General features: G+C 41.2%; 1 protein-coding gene across 2 annotated transcripts; it reads left to right on the forward strand.

The window, feature by feature from the left end:
- The first annotated feature begins 885 nt into the window (after nucleotides 1–885).
- Nucleotides 886–25,456, forward strand: LOC124147228 (phospholipid phosphatase 5-like). 2 transcript variants are annotated; one of them, XM_046517881.2, is made up of 9 exons: nucleotides 886–988; nucleotides 4,919–4,996; nucleotides 16,218–16,323; nucleotides 18,705–18,792; nucleotides 19,247–19,310; nucleotides 19,451–19,575; nucleotides 21,194–21,364; nucleotides 21,654–21,794; nucleotides 25,152–25,456. In XM_046517881.2, the coding sequence occupies exons 2-9, from the start codon at nucleotides 4,920–4,922 to the stop codon at nucleotides 25,205–25,207; spliced, it is 828 nt and encodes a 275-aa protein (XP_046373837.2). In that variant the 5' UTR covers nucleotides 886–988; nucleotide 4,919; the 3' UTR covers nucleotides 25,208–25,456. The 2 variants fall into 2 exon arrangements, with proteins under 2 accessions (XP_046373837.2, XP_046373836.2); XM_046517880.2 differs by lacking the exon at nucleotides 25,152–25,456 and having other exon boundaries at nucleotides 21,654–23,512.
- The last annotated feature ends 1,656 nt before the right edge of the window (nucleotides 25,457–27,112 follow it).

Raw genomic sequence — 27,112 nt, forward strand, 5'->3', positions numbered from 1 at the left:
ACGGGGGATTTCGCCTGTTAGGGCCTGCATGAGGTAAGCGAGGTGCCCTGTTGTGTGCATGATATATATGTAATCAAGCTCTATTTAAGCAAACATTAAATAACCCGACTGGAACCTACAGTAGAAATAATTCTGAGATTTGTTAATAACTTATTGACGAATAAAGATATATCTTAATTAGTAAGAATTAATCTCAGAATTATTTCTTCCTATATATGGTATTAAGTATCTCTGTTATGTTAATGACATTTGATGTTGATGTTTTTTGTTCTTCACATTTGTTTTATAAATTAATATAGTACAAATTGGCTGCTAAACATAAATTAATTTAGCTGACAATAATCATGCCAAATCAATTACAATTTTTCCACTCAATTTGTTATGAAAGCATATAGCCATTTTTGGTAGAATCACCCTGATGTTCCATTTCAACCTTCTGCGGGAATAGTGCACCAAAAATGTTAGAGTTGATGTAATAAAAAACACGTTGAGTCCCCCCCCTCTCCCGTTTTTTTTAAGTTTACCTTTAAAAGAACCTGTTAAAAAGTACGAACACCCGATTACGTTTTTGAAGTAATGACCGTTTGAGATGTTCCGAATGGACACACTCTGATATTATTTACAAGTCGATAACTTACCACTCTACCATTGGTAATGAGGAACTCAGATTCAAAGAAAGTCAAGCTTACATATATAATTGTCTGTTTTGCTAGACTTCAACGCATGTGCCAAGATGTATCACATCACGATTTCATTCGTGACCCAACTCGTGTTATTCCGGGACAAGCAGGCTACGGAAAGGGGCGAGTGATGACGAATGATCACGATTTGTTTCCCCGAACAAGCGATCGGCTCGCTAAAATAGCCGAGTGGTCCCGAGTGATGCTAGCAGACAGCTATTTCCTCTTCCGGTTTCCGACTCAATCAACGTGGAAAGACTTTATGTTACAGTTCTCATTCATACTCGGCGTTGAAGATTAGCCGACAAGTAAGAATTATTTTTGTCCAATTTCCCCCGTATTCAACAAGAAAGTAATCCATTTTATCACAAAATTCAAATTCTGTTATGTTATTAGCGTGACGATACGGCCCGATCGCTGATTGTGACAGTGGCCAGTCACTACATAGTCTTACATGGATGTCGATAGGTAGAACAGCTGTTCTTGTAGGCCAATAATTTAATTCGTTACAGGACATTTGTTATCAATTCATTTGTCTGCACAATAACATATGCATGCTTTTATCGCGGGCTCAAACTATAGGCCGCGCTCATTTTAGTTTGGCTATCTGAGAAGAAGAATGTGTTCAGTCTCGGGGTTGCGTTCCTTGTGGTACGTTTTTGTCACTTTTTAAACATGAATGCATGCTACTTTTTTAATCATTTTTTTCATATAATTTTCCAGATCAGTTAGTATAGGTATCACGTTATTGGTGTAGGATTATATCTGAGGCAAGATGTGCAGCAGTATGGTTCCAATCCTATACTAAAGCTCTGAAATAATCCACTGTTTTACATAGTGAAGATACTAAAAACATTGAGGGCCTTCCTGGTCGAATTGAGACTGCCTCCAGGGTCTAGGTCTAGTGGATAGAGTGTCTGCCTGGTCAGCGGAACATCAGTGGTTTGATCCCCGGCTGTGTCATCCAAAATATGTTAAAAGATAGTACTTGTTTTTCTCCTGTCTGGCGCTCAGCATAAGGGATAAAATAAGGACCGGAAGTCTCAGAGACAGTATACTGTGTCTGAGTGAGATATTTATTTAAACTGATGCATGGTGTCTCAGTGGGCTAGTACTGTATACAGCACTAGTCACACACACACACGCACACACGCAGACACACGCACACGCGCACACACACACACACACACACACACACACACGAGTACATGTCCCTATTTAAGTCCAATGATCTAAGGACAAGTTTAAACCCCCTTTCAAATGATCTAACGCCCTTTAGTGATTGTTTATGATGTGTGTGAAATGTGTCTGATCAAAGGCAATTTTCAGGCTCATTATTTTTTTTCATCAGCCAGTTCATTATGCTAGCAGATAGTAAAACATGCCTCAATTTTCAGACCTATTCTGTTTCAGATAAGTAACTGAGATTAGATGTGCAATTTGTCATATTGTGACTGGATAGTAACATAAAAAACATATGCATGGTAATGGGAAAAGTGGTTGTGGTATTCATGGATGTAAGCAGCAAGGTTTGATCCTGCTGATGTGTGTCAAATTATCCAAACCAATTTACTTTGGTTACTAGTTGATTTTTCTTTTCACTTTATAACTATTATGATGTTCTTGACCATATGATGTGTATCATAAATGGTCATATTTAAATAGACCGCCTCCGTGGTCTTGTGGTAGAGCGTCCGCCCAGAGAGCAGAAGGTCCGGGGTTCGATCCCCGGCCGCGTCATACCAAAAGACGTTAAAAGATGGTACTTGTTGTTACCCTGTCTGGCGCTCGGCATTAAGGGGCTTAAACAAGGACTGGTCGGCTCGGAGTCAGTATACTGTGTCTGAGTGGGGTATTCATGTTAAACTGCGGCATGGTATCTCAGTGAGCTAGCACTATAAATCAGCATCAGTCCGGACTAGTACAAGCAGCCACACAAACACACACACGTACATGCACGTCGCTATATAAGTGCAATAATCTTGGACGCGACGTTAAACCCAATTTCACCTCACCTCACCTCATATTTAAATATTGTGTTTATGCTGTAACAGCTGCAGTGATGATCAGGAAGAGAGCATGGCATCATACACAGACAGCGTGGGAAGCTGCTTATTGTATGAACCACCTGTTCATCTGTCTCACTCAATCAGTTACAGGCTCCAGTGATATTTGCTGGAGTATTAATGACTGTCATGACATCCATTCTCTAACTGTTTTCATACAGGTTGCAATAATAAGGCTGGAATATTTCTGACTGCAGCATTTAACAACAAACAGGACAAATAAATTTACAAACAAACAATATGATATATATATATATATATATATATATGTGTGTGTGTGTGTGTGTGTGTGTGTGTGTGTGTGTGTGTGTGTGTGTGTGTGTGTATATATATATATATGCCACAATAGATTAATTATTAGATTTTCATTCAAATTTTACAAACATATGAGGAGGCAGGCAATTTATTTTTATATTTTAAAAACAAGTTATTCAGAGGATGTGAACACTAACTGTCGATGGATATTCAGATGAAGCATGAAAGATGAAAAGAGTACATGTATCATGGTATCCAATTCATGAGAACCTGTGCGCAGAACCTGAGCTGGAAAAATGGACATTATTATTACAGAGCTCGGGCGGTCGGGTAGCCTAGTGGTTAAAGCGTTTGCTCGTCACGCCGAAGACCCGGGTTCGATTCCCGACATGGGTACAATGTGTGAAGCCCATTTCTGGTGTCCCCCGCCGTGATATTGCTGGTATATAGCTAAAAGCTGCGTAAAACCTCACTCACTCACTATTACAGAGCTCAAGATAACTTTTTGAGCAATTGAGTTTTTATTCTAGGGTTTTCTATTTTAATTGGGTTATTACATTTTCATAGGGTAACCAATATGGTTCACTCATCTATTCATTACTCTATTGGGTTTTTCCACAAATTAGTGAACGTTTTAAGATTTTAATAAATATATAGCCTTGACTTGGAAATTGAATGAGCTCGTAATTGGAAATTAGCTCCTTTGTTCTCATGCTGAAAAAACTTCATTGGGTATTTAGACGTGCTGTTTTTATACATTTGAGTTTTTCATTTAATGCATGCGTTTCTGTACATAAGTTAATTGAAAGTTAATTTGGTTTTGAATATTTTTGGGGTATTTTGCACAAATATGATGCTTATCTGTAGCTCTATTATTGTTGTTGTTGTTGTTATTGTTGTTGTTGTGTCATGCCAACTCAGTGTCAACAGATATTTTCCAAATATTGACATGCTTTTCATCAAGGTGCTCAAATGATTTGATGCATATCTTGAGGTAAGATCCGTTTAATCACAGATTTTGATTTAATATGGATCAGATCATCTTGACTGGGAGCCACCATTTTGATGGATACAAATGCAAGTGATGTGAGAGGCGGAACCTGATTGGTCAATAGGAAGGACATAGAAGGGACATAACTGTTTAATAACCACTGGTGGCGCTACAATCGAGCCCAGTTCATCAAGGGTGGAAGCTGAACATATATAGTCAGTAAACTCCTTTGCCTGGGGAAGAGGACATAAGTTGTAGCAAGATCACAAGGGGTACATTGGGTTTTATGCGTCCTGTGTTAGGCTTTATACCGCGAACCAGATGCGAGTGGTATAAAACCTAACGAGGGATGCATAAAACCCCATGTACCCCTCGTGATCCTGCTACAATGAATTTATCTTACCAACATGTTTAAAAAATGACATTGTAAAAGAATTCAAACAAATTCAAAATTGATAAAAAATCAGCTGTTCTATTGAGCTGTCTGTGTTAGCTTGCTATGTCACGTGATTTCCATTGACTAAGGAGAAGCGTACAGCTTTTTGCTTTGAAGCGGGGTATAAGGGATTTATTCTGTGTCTCATCAATCCATGTGCAGCCTGAATATGCTCATGGCGGGGTATAAGAGATTTATTCCCCCGATGATTAATTTTTTCCCCTCCAAGGAGGGTTACACAGTACTTTATCAAGGTCACGTGGACCACTCAGATCTCATCATTCTGACATGGAGGTATGATAATATATGTTATACTACCACAGAATGGAGTATTTCATCAACTACAGTAACATGAGAACACAGCTATATTATTCAGCTGTACTAGGATCAATAAAATGATGTGACATGGAATGTTTGGTAGCGAAACAGGCACTGAGGCAGATATGAAATTAATATATTATGGCCTTACATTTTTCATTTCATTTTTCAGAATGAAGATGTTAAAACACAAACACCAGTCTTTCCTAGGAGAGCTTGCTGTGAGGTTGGCCTTATTTGTTGTATACTGGTAAGTGTTTCTCCTCTACAATTAAAATGGGTGGTAATGTCGTCTTGTGGTTCAAGTATTTGCTTGTCATGCCGACCCTTGAAGAGCTGGGTTAGAATAGGTTTTCCACAATCCATACTTGTCATAAGAGGTGACTATGCTGGTCATGCCGACCCTTGAAGAGCCGGGTTAGAGTAGGTTTTCCGCAACCCATACTTGTCATAAGAGGTGACTATGCTGGTCATGCCGACCCTTGAAGAGCCGGGTTAGTGTAGGTTTTCCGCAACCCATACTTGTCATAAGAGGTGACTATGCTGGTCATGCCGACCCTTGAAGAGCCGGGTTAGAATAGGTTTTCCACAACCCATACTTGTCATGAGAGGTGACTATGCTGGTCATAAGAGGCAACTAACAGGATCGGGTTGTCAGGCCTGCTCTCTTGACAGATGCATGTCAATTGCGTAGATCAATGCGTAGATCAATGATTTACAGACCAGTGTCATATGGCAAGAATTTGGTTGGTTTGTTGTTTAACGCCGCACTCAGCAATATTCCAGCTATATGACGGCGGTCTGTAAATAATCTAGTCTGGACCAGACAATCCAGTGATTAATGTCATGAGCATCGATCCACGCAATTGGGATCGATGACATGCATCAACCAAGTCAGTGAGTCTGACCACCCGATCCCGTTAGTCGCCTTTTACGACAAGCATAGTCACCCATTACGGCAAGCATGGGTTGCTGAAGACCTATTCTACCCCGGAATCTTCACGGGTCTCATATGGCAAGAATATTGTTGAGCGAGTTCAACTACAAACAAACAAACAAAACTTGTCATGCCAAACATTTTGGTTAAGGATAAATTATTTCTTTCCAACATAAACAGGTGCTCAATAAATTTTTTTTAAATATGTAAATACCATGAGCTTCACATGCTCTAGTCTTTGGACAGGGCGGTCGGGTAGCCTAGTGGTTAAAGCGTTCGCTCGTCACGCCGAAGACCCGGGTTCGATTCCCCACATGGGTACAATGTGTGAAGCCCATTTCTGGTGTCTCCTACCGTGATATTGCTGGAATATTGCTAAAAGCGGCGTAAAACAATACTCACTCACTAGTCTTTGGACACTTGTGTGCAAGATTTTTATTCATACAAGGCGTCAGTAAAACATTTTATAAAGACAGGGGCTTGATGTGGTTTTTTAGAAAACATCCTCCCCTGCCCCTAAAAATGAAACAGTTGCTCCCTGAGCATGCTGAGGTGGAGATGATTTGAGCGTAAATTACAGATTACAAAGCGATTAGTGATGTAATATGGCAAGTAAACTTTGAGTTTAAAGTATTGAGTACTTTAGTGGACAAGTAAGGGTAACTTAGACACAATCTTTGAAAATCTTTTACGTGCACATCGTGCTTGGAGACATAAATATTAGGTTGCATTTTGCAATAATACGTTGAGCCCTTGGAGTTGATTGAAGCTTTACTTAAATGTTGCAATGAAAAGATGTGTCTGTGTACATGGTGTAACAAAGAATCTTGAAGTCATCCTGGGCCATGACAGGCAGCTAGTAGAGGTCCCCATGGACATGTTTTGATAATATACTCACTGCCAGAAGAGACGCGAACCATAGAGACATATATAGAAGTATGTACCAGAGCTCCAGTTAACTTTTTGAGCAATTGAGTTTTTACTCGAAGGTTTCTATTTTAATTGGGTTATTACATTTTTCATTGGGTAACCAATAATTTTTCACTCTATTAGTTTTTTTTTCAAAATGAGAAAGCATTTTGAGATTTTAAAAAAATGAAGTAATGTTTTAGATTTATATGACATTCTAAATATAGGCTTGACTCGGAAAGTAAATTAGCTTGTAATTGTGTTTCGGAAATTAGCTCGGTTGTACGCATGCTGAAAAGGCTTCATTGGGTATTTACACATGCTGTTTTCAAACAATTTTCCATTTAATGCATGCGTTTCTGTACGCAAGTTAATTGAAAGTAACTGGGTTTTGAATAATTTGGGGGGTATTTTATGCAAATACACAGCTTAACTGCAGCTCTGTGTACGTTAAGAAGAGATGTTGCCAATGTGTACCAATTAATGACAAAACTAACAATCAGTCAAGTGTTACCACAGTGTCTTTATTCATATCATGGTATGCTGCACATGATTTCCAAACTTTCACACTCATCCTGCATGAGACAAATGGTGCATCTCGACTCATGGATCATTGACGTCACATGTGATGCGTTCATGAGTGTCGGTTCACACAACATACCAGTATGTTTGTTTGTTCTTCAAACCAATCAAATATCTCTTGAATATCAGTAATTCTTCATGTATTAACCAACATATATGGTATTCGCTGTCTTTTGTAGGTGAACATGGTCACTTAGATTACAAATATTTCATCAGTTTGATGATGGTGATGTAAAATTGCTATTAAACCCTGTCTTATATATTGTTTTATGTGCAACTTGACATTGTTTTGAAGTTTGCATTCGATAGAGTGTTTTATGTCCAAAAATGTCATGACCCAGTGGCTAGGAAGGCACTGTGAAGAGTTGCATCCCCTTGTCCACTTGTCATTGGTTCCTGTGTCACATGTGATTACAGACACAGAGAGGAAGCAGTTCAAACCTGGTTCCAGTTCACATCAGTGACTGACTCTTATAGAGCAACAGCGCTTATCATTTTAATGATCGACATCTCCATACATCAGTATGAAAGAATTGAGTAAAAAGGCAGTCAACTTGACATACTTGAACGCACTGCCTCACTACCTGTAGTACCAGGATTTGCTTGACAGTGAGTCTCTTTGAACATATCGAGGATGTCAGCATTTTCGCAATTGGTTGGATGGGCATGATGGGGGTATATCTCAAAACTTTACATATTAATGTTATTTTAACTTTTGAACTGCTCCCTAACATGATTAAGCTTTCACAGTGAAGATGCTCACATAGAATCCTTCACATTTGGAATTTTAGAGGGTTTTATTTAAATAGATTAAGACTTATAACAAGTTTTATCAACAGAGCTGTGTATTTGTTTAAAATACTTCCAATAAACCACCATAACCAACTTATTACTGTGCGTAATTATCATATATCACATCGCCTCACCTCGCCTCGCCTCGCCTCGCCTCACCTCACCTCACCTCACCTCACCTCACCTCACTGCTCCTCACCTTGCCTCACCTCACTGCTCCTCACCTTGCCTCACTGCTCCTCACCTCACTGCTCCTCACCTCACCTCACTGCTCCTTGCCTCACCTCACCTCACCTCACTGCTCCTCACCTCACCTCACTGCTCCTCACCTTGCCTCACCTCACTGCTCCTCACCTTGCCTCACCTCACCTCACCTCACTGCTCCTCACCTCACCTCACTGCTACTCACCTTGCCTCACCTCACCTCACCTCAGCTCCTCACCTCACCTCACTGCTCCTCACCTTGCCTCACCTCACCTCACTGCTCCTCACCTCACCTCACTGCTCCTCACCTTGCCTCACCTCACCTCACCTCACTGCTCCTCGCCTCACCTCACCTCACCTCACTGCTCCTCACCTTGCCTCACCTCACCTCACTGCTCCTCACCTCACCTCACCTCACCTCACTGCTCCTCACCTTGCCTCACCTCACCTCACTGCTCCTCACCTCACCTCACCTCACTGCTCCTCACCTCACCTTACTGCTCCTCACCTCACCTCACCTCACTGCTCCTCACCTCACCTCACCTCACCTCACTACTCCTCACCTTGCCTCACCTCACCTCACTGCTCCTCACCTTGCCTCACCTCACCTCACTGCTCCTCACCTCACCTCACCTCACTGCTCCTCACCTCACCTTACTGCTCCTCACCTCACCTCACCTCACTGCTCCTCACCTCACCACACCTCACTACTCCTCACCTTGCCTCACCTCACCTCACTGCTCCTCACCTTGCCTCACCTCACCTCACTGCTCCTCACCTCACCTCACTGCTCCTCACCTCACCTCACTGCTCCTCACCTCACCTCACTGCTCCTCACCTCACCTCACTGCTCCTCACCTCACCTTACTGCTCCTCACCTCACCTCACCTCACTGCTCCTCACCTCACCTCACCTCACTACTCCTCACCTTGCCTCACCTCACCTCACTGCTCCTCACCTTGCCTCACCTCACCTCACTGCTCCTCACCTTGCCTCACCTCACCTCACTGCTCCTCACCTCACCTCACCTCACTGCTCCTCACCTCACCTCACCTCACTTCCACATCCACATGGGCCCTAGGGTCAGAGACAACAGAGTATTGGAATGACATCACACTAGAAACAATCTCCATTATTATGATAAATAATGTCAGCCCATTTGCAACCTTAACTTCATTTTGAGGCTCACATATAATTACTTCCCTTCATTTAGAAGTATCTTCTGAGAAATGTTGTACATTATGATACAGTTGGTTTAATCATATGCACTCACCAAACACAGTGTACCAGATGCTGCTATTGTTATAAATACTAGTGGTTATCCTGGCACTGTGCACACTTAACACGTGTCCAGCTATTGACAGAAGTTTCTAGGTTAAATTTTATTGACGCCAGGATCAGCAGAAGTATTGTGACACCTGCAGTAATTGCCCCTGATTCAATGACACAGCCAGCTTCACATTCTGTAATCAGGAACGTAATGGAAAATTTGTTTGCATTTGTTTGCATTAATAAAGTGATGCATTTTGTCTGACATATTGGAGTATATTGTCATGTCAGGATCACTGCACATGGGCAGAAACAATGACATTTACATAGGCTGATCTGGGCCCACTTGCACAAAGCGATCTTAGCGCTAAGACTATTGTAAGCCTATGTTAAAGTATGGGAGTTAGGATCATCTTAGCACTAAGATCGCTTTGTGCAAGTGGGCCCAGGAGGGGCCAGAGGGGTACGGATCCACAAACCCCATTTGAAAGTATGTTGTTGTATGTAAATTTGGGAGCCTTTCATTTCTATGCCCTGTAACCGAGTTAGCGCTATTTTGAAGGGCGCAACAGCGAGGGAACACTGCAGTAAAATTATCTGAGAGAGGATTTTGATATTTTGGACCCCTCCCTTTTAATGCTGGATCCGCCTTGATATAAAAGCTCACAATAAACAAAATGTCCGTTTGTAAAGACAGCAACCAGTGTTTGAAATACATTAAATTCCCAGGCTGCCATCAGGACCCACCGACTTTCGAAACTGCAGGCCCTGACTACACTTGTCGGGCCCTCATTTATACAACAGCAGCTTATTGTGACAAATACATCAACACTACTTTACTGCAGGCCATAACGACACTTGTCAGGCCCTCATTTATACAACAGCAGCTTATTGTGACAAATACATCAACACTTACTTTACTGCAGGCCATAACGACACTTGTCAGGCCCTCATTTATACAACAGCAGCTTATTGTGACACATACATCAACACTACTTTACCGCAGGCCATAACTACACTTGTCGGGCCCTCATTTATACAACAGCAGCTTATTGTGACAAATACATCAACACTACTTTACTGCAGGCCCTGACTACACTTGTCAGGCCCTCATTTATACAACAGCAGCTTATTGTGACAAATACATCAACACTTACTTTACTGCAGGCCCTGACTAAACTTGTCGGGCCCTCATTTATACAACAGCAGCTTATTGTGACAAATACATCAACACTACTTTACTGTAGGCCCTGACCACACTTGTCGGGCCCTCATTTATACAACAGCAGCTTATTGTGACACATACATCAACACTACTTCACTGCAGGACATAACGACACTTGTCAGGCCCTCATTTATACAACAGCAGCTTATTGTGACACATACATCAACACTACTTTACTGAAGGCCATAACTACACTTGTCAGGCCCTCATTTATACAACAGCAGCTTATTGTGACACATACATCAACACTACTTCACTGCAGGCCATAACTACACTTGTCAGGCCCTCATTTATACAACAGCAGCTTATTGTGACACATACATCAACACTACTTCACTGCAGGCCATAACGACACTTGTCAGGCCCTCATTTATACAACAGCAGCTTATTGTGACACATACATCAACACTACTTTACTGCAGGCCATAACTACACTTGTCGGGCCCTCATTTATACAACAGCAGCTTATTGTGACAAATACATCAACACTACTTTACTGCAGGCCCTGACTACACTTGTCGGGCCCTCATTTATACAACAGCAGCTTATTGTGACACATATATCAACACTACTTTACTGTAGGCCCTGACCACACTTGTCGGGCCCTCATTTATACAACAGCAGCTTATTGTGACACATACATCAACACTACTTTACTGCAGGCCATAACTACACTTGTCTGGTCCTCATTTATACAACAGCAGCTTATTGTGACAAATACATCAACACTACTTTACTGCAGGCCATAACGACACTTGTCAGGCCCTCATTTATACAACAGCAGCTTATTGTGACACATACATCAACACTACTTTACTGCAGGCCATAACTACACTTGTCTGGTCCTCATTTATACAACAGCAGCTTATTGTGACACATACATCAACACTACTTCACTGCAGGCCATAACGACACTTGTCAGGCCCTCATTTATACAACAGCAGCTTATTGTGACACATACATCAACACTACTTTACTGCAGGCCATAACTACACTTGTCGGGCCCTCATTTATACAACAGCAGCTTATTGTGACAAATACATCAACACTTACTTTACTGCAGGCCATAACTACACTTGTCGGGCCCTCATTTATACAACAGCAGCTTATTGTGACAAATACATCAACACTACTTTACTGCAGGCCCTGACTACACTTGTCGGGCCCTCATTTATACAACAGCAGCTTATTGTGACACATACATCAACACTACTTTACTGAAGGCCATAACTACACTTGTCAGGCCCTCATTTATACAACAGCAGCTTATTGTGACACATACATCAACACTACTTCACTGCAGGCCATAACGACACTTGTCAGGCCCTCATTTATACAACAGCAGCTTATTGTGACACATACATCAACACTACTTCACTGCAGGCCATAACGACACTTGTCAGGCCCTCATTTATACAACAGCAGCTTATTGTGACACATACATCAACACTACTTTACTGCAGGCCATAACTACACTTGTCGGGCCCTCATTTATACAACAGCAGCTTATTGTGACAAATACATCAACACTACTTTACTGCAGGCCCTGACTACACTTGTCGGGCCCTCATTTATACAACAGCAGCTTATTGTGACACATACATCAACACTACTTTACTGTAGGCCCTGACCACACTTGTCGGGCCCTCATTTATACAACAGCAGCTTATTGTGACACATACATCAACACTACTTTACTGCAGGCCATAACTACACTTGTCTGGTCCTCATTTATACAACAGCAGCTTATTGTGACAAATACATCAACACTACTTTACTGCAGGCCATAACGACACTTGTCAGGCCCTCATTTATACAACAGCAGCTTATTGTGACACATACATCAACACTACTTTACTGCAGGCCATAACTACACTTGTCTGGTCCTCATTTATACAACAGCAGCTTATTGTGACACATACATCAACACTACTTTACTGCAGGCCATAACTACACTTGTCAGGCCCTCATTTATACAACAGCAGCTTATTGTGACAAATACATCAACACTACTTTACTGCAGGCCCTGACTACACTTGTCAGGCCCTCATTTATACAACAGCAGCTTATTGTGACACATACATCAACACTACTTTACTGCAGGCCCTGACTAAACTTGTCGGGCCCCTTTTATACAACAGCAGCTTATTATGACAAATACATCAAATACTTTACTGCAGGCCATAACTACGAGCCAGTCACAAGATCTCCCTGCCACGGTCCTATGAGCAGGCTTTTTTCCGAATATTGACAGCAAATGATATAATTCAATTGAACTGCTATCACCCAATACTATGTCATGGAATTCCAAGTCTACGGTCTTGGTGTTATTGTAAGGTGATTTGTGGGTGTGGTTCAAAAGTTGAAATATTCGCTGAAGCGTTTTAGGCCAGGGGTAGACATTCACATTAATTTAGTGATGCATTAATTTCCAGATTTACAGTATCTCAGGGTTTTACAAGACTATATTCTATTCTATACAAGTACAAATAATACGCACCTGTAGTCCATTGGCCCACAGACAGGTGAAGCAGGTTGTCATTGGATCATTATTCCAAACCAAGGTAAATTCAATCATGGCTGTAGATGTTACAACTTCATTAAAATTTACTCTGATGCTTCAAGATCCGAGGTCTTGTCAGGTGAACATGGAATGAACTTTGACCTCCCAATCTAAATGAAGGATGAGTTGGTTGTTGAGCTAATCGGGGCACGGGTGGAAGTCATTTCATTTTTTTATTCGCTGTACAGAATCCCTTGGGCACGCCAGAAACATTTGTTGGTGGGTTCAAATCCAGGTTTGTATGTTTCTAGGTTTACCAGCACCATACCAACGCTTGTGGGTTTCACCGAAGTGGTAAACGTCTGAGACCTGCATCACTTCCGCCTTTCCTCCCACATTAAGCCGACTACACTGTGATATTACTGGAATACTGATCAAAGAGGCATTAAACCCAACTCACTCACTCACTTACTCAGCCAATCAGTAGTCAGCCTTCTAAGACTTCAGCTTCATGTCTTTACCACCCCTCTTAGGAATAGGAATTATATTCTTGTGAATCAATGTCAGTAAAAACATCAGAGTGAGTGAGTGAGTTTGGTTTTACGCCGCTTTTAGCAATATTCCAGCAATATCACGGCAGGGGACACCAGAAATGGGCTTCACACATTGTATCCATGTCGGGATTCGAACCCGGGTCTTCGGCGTGACGAGCAAACGCTTTAACCACTAGGCTACCCGACCGCCCCAGAAAAAACCAGAACACATACATCAAATAAATAGCTTATCAGTAAATCAGAGAGGCGACTAACGGGATAGGGTGGTCAGACTCGCTGACTTGGTTGATGCATGTCATCATATCCCAATTGCTTGGATCGATGCTCATGATGTCAATCACTGTATTGTCTGGTCCAAACTTGAATATTTACAGACTGCTGTCATATAGCTGGAATATTGCTGAGTGCGGCGTTAAACAACAAACAAACAAGCAAACAAACAGAAGATCAGTTTTCTTGCCTAATGTCAGCTGTTAAATTTACTAATTAAAACATCTCGTGATGTCCTTCTGTGTGGCTGTGGAAACCAGAAACTAACCATTGACGTGCACTGGATGTCATTAGCATTATGCATGGCTTTGTGATCAATGGTTTTGTGCCTGAGGATATTTCACAGTAAACATGGTTAAATATTAATGGTTCCGGTAATCGATGCCTCTGTGTGCAGACACAATTAGCATGTTAATGTTTTGTACTTTTCACATGCATATAGGCAAGAATCTGCATGATCTGGAAGGGAATTAATGTACGTCATTAACCACAATGATTTAAGTGTTTTTTTGTGACATTCTTTGATACTGTATCAAACAATTGACCAAATAAATCCAGTATATATAAACATTTTGATAAAGAAACCAGTGTGATTAATGATGTAAGTCAATTCACCAGATAAGAATCTCTGAATGTCCAACATTATTATTGTCAAATAGTCCATCGATAGTGCCATATTTTAAAGGGTTTTTTTGTTGCAATTTTTACACTTTGGATATGCTGTTAAGTGTACTGTAGGTCTGACATTCCGAAAGAAATGTCTTAAATGAAATAGATGTTTCAATATTTGAGGTGGGAGATGACTCACTCTGGTAACATGCATAATACCAGAGCTCAAGATCAGCTTTTGGTGGTTTGGGTATTTTACCCAGGGATTTGATTTTGATTGGGTAGCCACAATTTTTACAGGGTAGTCACATTGTGCTTTTTAATTGGCATCTATCAGTATGTTTGTCTAACCGGAATAGAAATATCTACATGAAGTCTGCAGTTGGATAAATGTTATGATGCGTTTTGTGTCCCACAAAGAAAATTATTTGCATCTTTTTTCAATTTGTATGCAGTTTTTGGTTTGATATTTTGTTTAAGCCGCACTCAGCAATATTCTCAGTAAATGATCAAGTCTGGACCAGACAAACCAGTGATTGACATCATGAGCATCTACGAATTAAGTACCGATGACATCAACCTAGTCAGTGAGCCTGACAACCCGATACCATTAGTTGCCTCTGATGACAAGCATGGGTTCCTGAAGACCTATCATCTACATACTGTTCACAGGAAGCATGAGTGATTGGAAGTCCTGTGTAGATGGTGTATCAGGTAAAGAAGGGGACACGGCAACTTTCTCCATCTGTAGGTACTTGGGGACAATACATTTATGTGAGGTGTGTGTATGCAGGTGAGTCGGGTGTATGCAGGTGAGGTGGGTGTATGCAGGTGAGGTGGGTGTATGCAGGTGAGGTGGGTGTATGCAGGTGAGGTGGGTGTATGCAGGTGAGGCGGGTGTATGCAGGTGAGGCGGGTGTATGCAGGTGAGGTGGGTGTATGCAGGTGAGGCGGCGTATGCAGGTGAGGTGGGTGTATGCAGGTGAGGCAGGTGTATGCAGGTGAGGCGGGTGTATGCAGGTGAGGTGGGTGTATGCAGGTGAGGCGGGTGTATGCAGGTGAGGCGGGTGTATGCAGGTGAGGCGGGTGTATGCAGGTGAGGCGGGTGTATGCAGGTGAGGTGGGTGTATGCAGGTGAGGCGGGTTTATGCAGGTGAGGCGGTGTATGCAGGTGAGGTGTGTGTATGCAGGTGAGGCGGGTGTATGCAGGTGAGGTGGGTGTATGCAGGTGAGGCGGGTGTATGCAGGTGAGGCGGGTGTATGCAGGTGAGGTGGGTGTATGCAGGTGAGGTGAGGCGGGTGTATGCAGGTGAGGTGGGTGTATGCAGGTGAGGTGGGTGTATGCAGGGAAGGTGGGTGTATGCAGGTGAGGCGGGTGTATGCAGGTGAGGCGGGTGTATGCAGGTGAGGTGGGTGTATGCAGGTGAGGCGGGTGTATGCAGGTGAGGTGGGTGTATGCAGGTGAGATGGGTGTATGCAGGTGAGGCAGGTGTATGCAGGTGAGGTTGGTGATAGAAGTGGAAAAAATCCACTTTTATCAACACATGTTGATATATTTTATATCAAAAGACACTCAGATGAGACTCTCTGTTTACAGAAGCATTTCTTTACTTCCAGGATCACTGATGATGCTGTTCCCTTTGAGAGGAAGATTCAGCCGGAGGAGATGTGGTTGTACCGATTCCCCAAAACACCCAGCTACTACCCAGGATATTTGTTATGGGTAGAGTTCTGTTTGACACTAGCGGTGCCTGTTTGACACGAGCGGTCCCTGTTTGACACTAGGGGTGCCTGTTTGACACTAGTGGTGCCTGTTTGACACTAGTGGTGCCTGTTTGCCACTAGCGGTGCCTGTTTGACACAAGAGGTGCCTGTTTGACACTAGTGGTGCCTGTTTGACACTAGTGGTGCCTGTTTGACATTAGTGGTGCTTGTTTGACACTAGAGGTGCCTGTTTGACACTAGTGGTGCCTGTTTGACACTAGTGGTGCATGAATGACACTAATGATGCCTGTTTGACATTAGTGGTGCCTGTTTGACACTAGTGGTGCCTGTTTGACACTAGCAGTGCCTGTTTGACACTAGAGGTGCCTGTTTGACACTAGCGTTGCCTGTTTGACACTAGCGGTGCCTGTTTGACACTAGTGGTGCCTGTTTGACACTAGAGGTGCCTGTTTGACACTAGTGGTGCATGAATGACTCTAATGGTGCCTGTTTGACACTAGTGGTGCCTGTTTGACACTAGTGGTGCATGAATGACACTAATGGTGCCTGTTTGACATTAGTGGTGCCTGTTTGACACTAGTTGTGCCTGTTTGACACTAGCGGTGCCTGTTTGACACTAGTGGTGCCTGTTTGACACTAGCGGTGCCTGTTTGACACTAGTGGTGCCTGTTTGACACTAGAGGTGCCTGTTTGACACGAGTGGTGCATGAATGACACTAATGGTGCCTGTTTGACACTAGCGGTGCCTGTTTGACACTCGTGGTGCCTGTTTGACACTAGCGGTGCCTGTTTGACACTAGTGGTGCCTGTTTAACACTAGTGGTGCCTGTTTGCTCTAATTTCTTGACATCTACCATTATGAGAGCTCCTCTTGAGGTCAAAATTGTACCCCATGCTTGTAGTAAGATAATAACACTATAATAATGGACATTAGCAATGCTTCAAATCATGCAAGCTCACAGCTTTACATTAGTTGGTTGGTTGGTTGTTTAATGCCGCACTCAGCAATATTCCAGCTATATGACGGCGGTCTGTAAATATTCGAGTCTGGACCAGACAATCCAGTGATTAATATCATGAGCATCGATCCACGCAATTGGGATCAATGACATGCATCAACCAAGTCAGCAAGCCTGACCACCCGATCCCGTTAGTCGCCTTTTACGACAAGCATAGTCACCTTTTACGGCAAGCATGGGTTGCTGAAGACCTATTCTACCCCGGAATCTTCACGGGCTGCTTTACATTAGATACAGTGGTCAGTAACAGAGCTTGAAAAGCTTGGTTTTAAGTGGCTTTTGGATGAAGATTGTGTGCTCACCTCGGGGAGTAGATTCCACGGTACAAATACTGCATATGCAAATGTTTGGAAACCAAAGGATTAACTTTGGATTTTTTCGGTTCATTGAAGTAGGAATTGAAAAATTGATGTGCAAACTGTAGGAAACCGCATTTCATACCTTCTCAGCCTTCGGTTTCAAAGTTTAGTTTGAACAATGAATAGGCATGAATTTTACCAAATGTCATGACCATACAAGCTAACCAAAAGGGAATTTCCTTGACTGTGCGCTTCGTCGAGCATGGCTTAATTTTGTACGTTCATTGGGAAAGGAATGCAATCATACGTGACCAATTCAGCTAATCAGAATGCAGGAATTACAATGGACACAACAAAAATTTACATTTTTTAGTGATATCACTGTAATATTGGGAAATATTGGTCAGGCGGTTGGGTGGTCAGGCGGTCAGGTGGTTTGGAGGTTGGACCGTCTCCATGGTCTAGTGGTAGAGTGTCAGCCTGGAGAGCGGGAGGTCCAGGGTCCGGTCCGATCCCAGGCCGCGCCCTACCAACAGATATTAAAAGCTTGTACTTGTTGTTACCGACCCGTGAAGATCCAGGGTAGAATAGGTCTTCAGCAACCCATGATTGCCATAAAAGGCGACTATGCTTGTTGTAAGAGGCGACTAACGGGATCAGAAAGTATCCAATTTGCTTGGATTGATGCTCATGTTGTCAATCACTGGATTGTCCTGACTCGATTATTTACAGACCGCCGTCATATAGCTGGAATATTGCTGCGTGCGGCGTTAAACAGCAAACAAACAAACAAACTTGTTGTTACCCTGTCTGGCACTCGGCAGTTAGGGGCTAAACAAGGACTGGTCGGCCCGGAGTCAGTATACTGTGTCTGAGTCATGATTTTAATGCTAAACTGCGGCATGGTATCTCAGTGAGCTAGCACTATAAATCGGCAACAGTCCGGTCAAGTACTAGCAGCAAGCATGCATGTCAAACCCAACCTCACCTCACCTCACCTCACCTCACCTCACCTCACCTCACCTCACCTCACCTCAAGCACCGTATGCTTCTCTCTTCAGTGGACAGTGCTGGCAACACCTGTGGTCGTGATGGGTTTATTTTATCTGGTGAGGAGGAATGCTGAAGACTTAGTGCAAGGCCTCCTGGGTAAAGTATATAGAGGATATCTCCTTTTCCCCTGTCACGAGATGAGAGAAACAGGATATTTCATGAGACACATGGAATATCCTGTTTTTTTATATACTTTTTGTGTAGTTGTCTACCCGGAAAATAAAATTATTTCATTACAAATGTAAAACCTTGAAACGTAAATTCAGGTCACCACCCCTTGTGTTTGCGACTAAAAAAGTAGTCTCATGTTTGAAAAATCTTAAAAGATATAAACAAAAGTAACAAAAAATATTTTTTGGTTGTGAAAAATCGGTATCATAAATATAGATATGATTATATAGAAAATCAACTTTAACAAAAAATATTCTTGAAGACTTATTGCATGTTAACAAGCTTTTAGTGTTGCATTTATAATGATGATTTTGCATTCATGTGCTGCTGTATTTAAGATGTGTTAATTTAACCATATCTGTCTTCTGATATGTTCCAGCTGTGTTCCTGTCTATATTTCTCTCGGGATCCATTACAAATTGTATAAAACTTGGTGTTGGAAGGTATGTCAAATAAATGTAAAAACATTGACGTAAGAGAAATGTTTTTATTTTGTTTCGACCTGGTAGAGAGTTTTTCGAAGAGCCAGATCTTTATGAAACTAACTTTGCCTATGTCATGACTTAAAGGACCTAATTTCCAGGCCTCGTCCTGACTACATTGAACGGTGTTTCCCTGAGGGGGCGGTCAGTGCGGACATGGTGTGTACCGGGAACATGCAGACCATCATTGAGGGCAGGAAGAGCTTCCCCAGCGGTCACTCGTCATGTAGGTCCATAGCTTACCTGTCAATATTGTAATGTTCAGTGGAGACTTGTTGGGGATCTAGGCAGAATGGGTCGTCAGCGGTCACTCGTCATGTAGGTCCATAGCTCACCTGTCAATATTGTAATGTTCAGAGGAAACTTGTTGGGGATCTGGGCAGAATAGTCAGAAGTAAGTAAGATTTGGGGCTTCAGTTAGTAGTCATTATTTTATTCAGTGAGAAGAAACATAAAATGCAGTCAAGTTGAATCTAAAATTCGAAATCATCTCCATGTAATGCAGACAACATGGTAGCATCCTTCTCCCCGAGGCCAGCATGTCCATTAGCCTATATCAAAGCCTAGTTTCTACCCTCGCCACATCAAGCCCACTTTTCTTGGCTCAACCCTGGCGCACGTAGATCACGAGTTGCGCCCCTTGTAATGAAAACACGATATCCAATCAGATCGTTGTTTACATCTCGGCTGGCTTCACAAAGATGGCGAGTACCTAGTTGATCAGATAACGAAAACATTCACGATTTCATCCCTGACACAAAAACATAGACAATCGTTGGGGGTTTAAAAGATAAAAAAGACATACTCGTGTCAACAAAGACAGGCAGCGGTAAATCACTTTCATACGAAGGTGTACCAGTCGTGGATGTTGATTTTGTGGAACGTTCTCTGATTGGACTATCGATAGCACAGGAAAGTGGGCTTGATGTAGCAAGGGTGAAAACACAACTTTGATATAAAGGCTAGTGGACGCTCTTGCCTCGAGAAGATGAGTAACATCTGGTGATGCTTTCGTTTCATTACTGCAATTAGCGTTTTGCAACTATCAAACACTGTCTGGTTTGTTGTCTCGTTAATTTAATACAATTTAGAAATAATTTACATGATTATGATCAACAATAAGTTTTCATTTTCTCTTAGCAGTTTGCTATGGACATATTTCATTAATCTTGTACGATAAGAATTTGACTCACTTGATTAATGTTGAGGAGAGGATACACCATACCATTAAATAAAAGAACTTGAACATTTTTAGATTCTTTTAAGTCAAAATAAGCCCAAGGTCCCATCGAACTTCTCCTTTGGACATATACATAATATTATACACACTAAGCTAAGACATAAGGTGAGTCAGTTAAATTATGATATTAAAGACACAGCAGAATGTTTAAGTGGTAAATGTGAAAATGAATATAGTTTATTCTTTTAATGTGGCTTGTTTACTGAACAAAGAGACTTTTTACTAAGATACATATCAGTATAGGTGAAAATACACCAACTGATCTCAATTTGATATCCAATGGAATTGGGTATTTACCAGAACAAGATAACATAAAACAAATTCAATAATGCACAGAGTTATATATGTACAAAGAGATTCACGCTTGTCGTAAGACGCGACTAACGGGATCGTGTGGTCAGACTCACTGACTTGGTTGATGCATGTCATCGTATCCCAATTGCGTGGATCGATGCTACTGATGTCGATCACTCAATTGTCTGGTCCAGACGGCTTATTAAAAGACTGCCATCATATAGCTGGAATATTGCTGAGTGTGGCATTAAACAACAAACAAACAACAAACAAACACTCACTACCCCCATGTCTGTCTGTATGTTTGCAGTTGCCTTCTCCAGCCTTGCCTTCATCGCCTTCTATGTGGCGGGGAAGTTCCACATGTTCAGCAGCAAGGGGCGGGGGAGTGGGCTGAAGCTGTGCTGTGTGGTGCTCCCCCTGCTGTGGGCAGCACTCATCGCCGTGTCCCGCACGGCCGACTATCACCACCACTGGCAGGGTGAGGCAACATCTCAACACGCACACATTTTGTCGTTTAGGTTTTTCACATATTTTAACTTACTATTTGGGGCAGCAGGGTAGGCTAGTGGTTACCCAGTTTGATTCCCCACATTGGTACAATGTGTGAAGCCCATTTAATAGCAGTCCATGATGAAACGCAGCAACGTACTATGAAAAGAAGGTAACTTACCCACAGAACTGATATCAGTTTAAGACAAAGGGAATTAAGTCTCGGCTTCCTTACTTGATCATGCTCATTTTTTTTCAAAAATATTTTTGTGTTTCAGATGTAACTGTGGGTTCGCTGGTGGGACTCAGTATAGCGTATTTAGTATACAGACAATACTACCCTCCGCTGTCAAGACAGAACTGTCATCTACCGTATACAGAAATTCCCGCCACGCTTGATCTGCACACCGACTTTCAAGGTCCGCTCAGGTCCCCTCCTGCACCTCTCCTACCTTTACACGAAATGGACTCTGCCATGAAAACTGTGTAGCAATATTGTAGAATTGTATAGTCACTTTGCTCATGTGTTGAACTGGAGGTTCAAACGACTAGACTATGTGTGCCATGACTGCTGTCCACACGGAAACGTTTTTCATGTAGTCAACAATGAGGCTGTGATAATCTGTTGTTTGATTATGATTAGGCCATGACAAATTAATTCATTCTTCATTATTTTTTTATTTCAAAATCAAGGAGCTGGTTGTAATATTTTTTTTAAATGACAGGTTCTTCATAAACGTCTAAAGTCAAAATTCATTTGTTTGTTTTATGCATTGTACATTTATTATCCATGAATATTTAAACATCATGTTATGTATTTTTTTGTATTTTGTTTAGGCTTAAAAATTCATAAAACTTCATTAATATATTATTGAAGTTTATGAATTAATATGCATGCCATGTCATTATCAGACAGAGGTAGATTGACTTCAGTGTGAGAGCAGAGGTAGTTCCATTTGGATAAGAAGTGTTGTGATTGTGAAGAATACGTTCAGTGAGCAAATTGTTTCATGCCACAGTCAGTAATATTGCGGCCAAATCAGTCTACATTGTCTACAGTCTACCAATGTTTCAAGGTTTTCTTTGATGTTTAACATTCACATTTCAAGGGGGCAAAACGGGTCGTCAACCTGCCTTGATCTTTTAACCTACATTCCAAAGTGTGATGTCCAAAGTAGATACTGACAAATTTCTGAAATCACTGACTCTTTGATATATACTACACAAAAGGAGTTAAGCACCACCTAATTCTTTCATATTTCTACAGTAAGTGTATAAGTATCGCAATACATGTAATATATTACTGTATAAAGTGATATGTTCTATATTGCTACATTAAGTGGTGCTATGTATTGTATTACTATATATAAGTGTGACAAAGGATGATAAACATGATAAACATGGTGTCCATGCCTCAAGTAAACATTTAATAATGGAGATTCTGACTGATTGAATGTGTGCACAGTGTGAGTTACAGGGATATACTAGAGAGATTTATCTAGTCAAAGTTTCATGAACCGTTTCATACTTTTTTGTCTTAATGCTACATATTTAAGTTTTAGAGGGACCTTAATCATTGTTTTTCAGACTTCCAGGTACCCCATCATTCACAATTGTCCAGTGTATTACATCTCCATTCTATTTTGATAAATACCCTGGACCGAGATGCAACTGTATTATGGTTTTATAAGTGACGTCACCTTTGACATCTCTCCCTTCTCTTACTTTGCATACAGTGTCTTGTGCATGTGAGAGTTATTTGACTGGACAGCTTCTAGCTTCCTGCCTTTTGAATCAGGACGAAAACAAAGCTAAGATGATAGAATGGAAATATTATACCCTGGATAATTGAGGGCCATGAATTAAGTTGAGTAAGGAAACCTCAGAATAATTGTTTCTAGTCATGGGACCACAAAACAATTGTTCCAAAGTCACAGGTCCTCAAAATATTTGTTCAAAAAGTCATGGGTCCTCAAAGCAATTTTTCAAAGGTCTTGGGTCCTCAAAACAATTGTTTGGAAATCATGGGACACTAAAGCAATTGTTCCAAAGTCATGGGTCCTCAAAACAATAGTTTGGAAATCATGGGATAGCTAAACAATTGTTCCGAAGTCATGAGACCACAAAACAATTGTTCCAGAGTCACGGGACCACAAAACAATTGTTCCAAAGTCTTGGGTCCTCAAAACAATTGTTCCGAAATCATAGGACACCAGAACAATTGCTTCAAAGTCATGGGTCCTCAAACAATTGTTTAGAATTCATGGGACACCGAATAATTGTTCTTGGCCATGAGTCACAAAACAATTTTCTTTACTCACATTCCGTGGCCAATGAGCTTGTTATTCTGTTGGGACACACGCTAATGTCATGACTATTGTGATAATGTTTATGTTTGTTTGTTGAATGTATACTTAACATGATTACTTATTATGCTTATTCCAAAAGCAGCACATGTGAAGTCATCACTTAATAATTGTTCAACGTGAAGTTTACATGATATACAGCTTTTCCATTGGACGAGAGGTCGGTCAAATGACAGTGAAACTGATGTTCATAAGTGTATGAACGACACATTTTGACTGTATTCTTGAAATGACAAACCACTGACAGGCTACTTCCACATTCCTTGGGCAACCCCTAGGAAATGCCCAGCACAAATACACTCACAAGCATTATTTCTATTCATACATCCTTTAATATTGATTGGTACAATATCGCTGCTGTGATATTGCCGGAATATTGCTACAAGTGGCGTAAAACCATACTCACTCACTCAGTTTAATATTGAACTTAGCACTTTAGCATACACTGGGATAAGTCAGAGAGTTTGACTGAATGTCCTCACGAATTTCCTCGCTATGACCCATTATAGTGAACAAAATGAATAAATTCGCATCCAAACTGTGGACTCGATGTGTGTCTGCACTGACAAGTAAAAGCCGACAGCAGTCTATAAATTTACCTAAGTATCTATTTGGCACATTGTTTCAGTCACCTTGCTATGATCGGCCAATTGATCAATGGTGACAAACACTTGTAATCTCCACAGGTTCATTAACAACTTCAAAAATCTCTCCCGTCATTGATCACGTCGGCCATTTTGACATCCTGTATTTGATGTACTGGTAAATGTATTACGACACGCTGTTACAGTGACTCACTGACGAGGTTCTTAAGAGATCATGTAATGATATTGTTTGGATCTATTTGTTATAACCAAACTACAAGAGATGTTCCCTGCAGAGCAAGTTGAACATACATATGCTCATGTCACCTCTCCTTTTGAGGAACTATTTTATTCCACATTACAGCGGGTTGTTGTATGGCTGTCAGTGTAACCATGAAGTCACACATACTAATTGAAATTGTGTACGACATCCCTCGAGGTGTAAAGTACCGATATAAACAATTATAAGAATTGTCTTTCACTTTGTGAGTTCATTGGAGTAGGAACCTTCAGTATGGGCCAAACTGTAAGAATGTCGGAACAATGTTTGGCCCCCACTCTGCAAAGGTTCATACTCCAAAGAACTCACACAAAGTGAAAGTCAGTTCTTATAGTTTTTTAATGTCACTATTTTTGTAGGCCTAGATCTATACACAGTTTTATTTAGTATGTGACTTCATGTTTACACTGACAGCCATACAACAATCAGCTGTATCACAGAATAAAATAGTTCCTCAAAAAGAGAGCATATGAAAAACGGATATTGGGCTGTGCCAAAAACTAAGGATGCTTATCATACTAAAACCAAACTTGTTAACTTTGTCAGATTCCATACCCCAAAATGGCGATTCCAAGACAGAAAGGTCAGTTTTGCCTGTTTGAAGACGAGAGGAAAAAGACAGAGGTGCTTTATAGGTACTCCTTGAAATTGAATCTTTTAATCAGTGGGAGTAATTATACCGGTAATGTTTCAGTGAATTTCTTCTGTTCTTAGTGGCATGTTTTTCATCACAAAGCTTGTAACCTGCGGTATATATTAACTCATATTATTTGGGCCGAACACTTTGAGTTGGTGAGGTGAATTGAGGATTGCACTTTTATTGCATGCATATGTGTGTGTGTGTGTGTGGGTGTGGGGGTGGGTGTGGGGGTGTGGGTGTGGGTGTGTGACTGCTTGTTCATGTCCAGACTAATGCCGATTTTATTGTGCTAGCCTGCCTCTCTGGTCTAGTGGTAGGGGTCCGCCTGGAGAGTGAAATGTCCAGGGTTCAATCCATGGCAGCGTCATACTGTAAGACGTTAATAGATGGTACTTGCCTGGTGCTCGACATTAAGGGGCTGGTCAGCTCGGAGTCAGTATACTGTGTGTGAGTGGGGTATTCATGTTAAACTGCAGCATGGTATATCAGTGGGCTAGCACTATATATCGGCATCTAAGGTGTCTTTTTATTTCTTGGAGCGACCATTTTGTTGTCATTACATTGCTGAGCATTAAGGCTGTCAATATTCATTTATATACATATTTAACTTTTCCTAAGTTAGTGTGATTCTTTTTGAGAAAATGGATAGAAAAATGTGCAGAAAACAATATTCCATTGATGACATCATACAGTGCTATGACGTCATAGTTGAAAAAATGTTGTGGCACTACTCTTAAACACAATTACCATAACAGGGATAGAAATTAGCCAAGAAAGACCACTAGTCTCAACAGTGATAACATATAGCAATACCCCCCAAAATTATTGAAATTCTACTAGCCCTTAGGATACCTTAACATTACCAAACTGGTCCGGGCTAGCAGGCTAGTGCTTATTTGCTTCCCTGCATAAGCAAAAAGCTATTTGTAAAATTGAAATAAAATTCTTTGTAGCTTGATAAATAACGTTGTATTGATTATTTGAATCTTAGGCCTGGGTCTCAGCATTCCTGCTTCACATTTGCGATAAGTTATAACGGATCGATTATTTGTTTTTAGCTTTTTAGCTCAGCTTTGCTGCTTCATATTTGCGATATGTTTACTGATGTCATATCATTAGAACTCTCCACAGTTTGTGTTGTGCAGTGATAACAAAATCATACCAGCACACATCCCATCTTCCCAAGGCAAGGGAGTTTATAGGACTGTAAAAGTCCAATTTTCACCCTTGCCGAATAAGGCTGGAATTTCTGGGCTTGATCGTAGCGCTACCAGTGGCTATAATGAGTTATGTCCCTTCTATGTCCCACCTATTGTCTAATCTGAGTCAGTTTAATCCCTTGCCTCGGGAAGATGCACACATCCTAAACACTTGCTGTTTGTACAGAGTTTGTTTTCATCTCACTAACACACAAGACAAAATGGTCACTCATCCATAAATCTCTCAGCTAGTAAATTTCAGTGGGTGTCCTCAACAGGATTTTTTTAGTCTGTTAACTCAAAGGCAAAATGAACTGATCTGATATGTTTATTGATAACTGAAAAAATCATATTTATGATGATGTGAATTGTTTTTCTTCACTGACTGATAATTCTTGAGTGCATGCAACAAATCACTTGGAAACATTCATCATGGTCGTTGGATGTTGTTTGAATGCATATTTCTCTGCAGTACATTTCTATTAGGGAATTAATACATCTCACCCCCAAATTTGTCAGGTGGAATTTGAAATTTTTAATTTTAATTTTTTTTAAATTAAATTTATCATTTTAATTCTATAAAGTTAAAAATGTAAAAAAAATTATGGGTTTATGACAAACTAAATGCAAATAAACCAGTAAGTCTTCTAAACAAAGTCCCACTATCA

The sequence above is a fragment of the Haliotis rufescens genome, unplaced genomic scaffold (assembly GCF_023055435.1).
Source record: "Haliotis rufescens isolate VD_foot unplaced genomic scaffold, xgHalRufe1.0.p SCAF_39, whole genome shotgun sequence".
In the NCBI taxonomy this organism is placed as follows: Eukaryota; Metazoa; Mollusca; class Gastropoda; order Lepetellida; family Haliotidae; genus Haliotis; species Haliotis rufescens.

Excerpts from the sequence above, each read along its gene's own strand:
- LOC124147228 (XM_046517880.2), top strand. The coding sequence starts at position 4,920 with ATGAAGATGTTAAAACACAAACACCAGTCTTTCCTAGGAGAGCTTGCT. Across the intron at positions 19,576-21,193 it reads CCCCAGCGGTCACTCGTCAT|TTGCCTTCTCCAGCCTTGCC; the intron begins GTAGGTCCATAG and ends GTATGTTTGCAG. Across the intron at positions 21,365-21,653 it reads CTATCACCACCACTGGCAGG|ATGTAACTGTGGGTTCGCTG; the intron begins GTGAGGCAACAT and ends TTTGTGTTTCAG.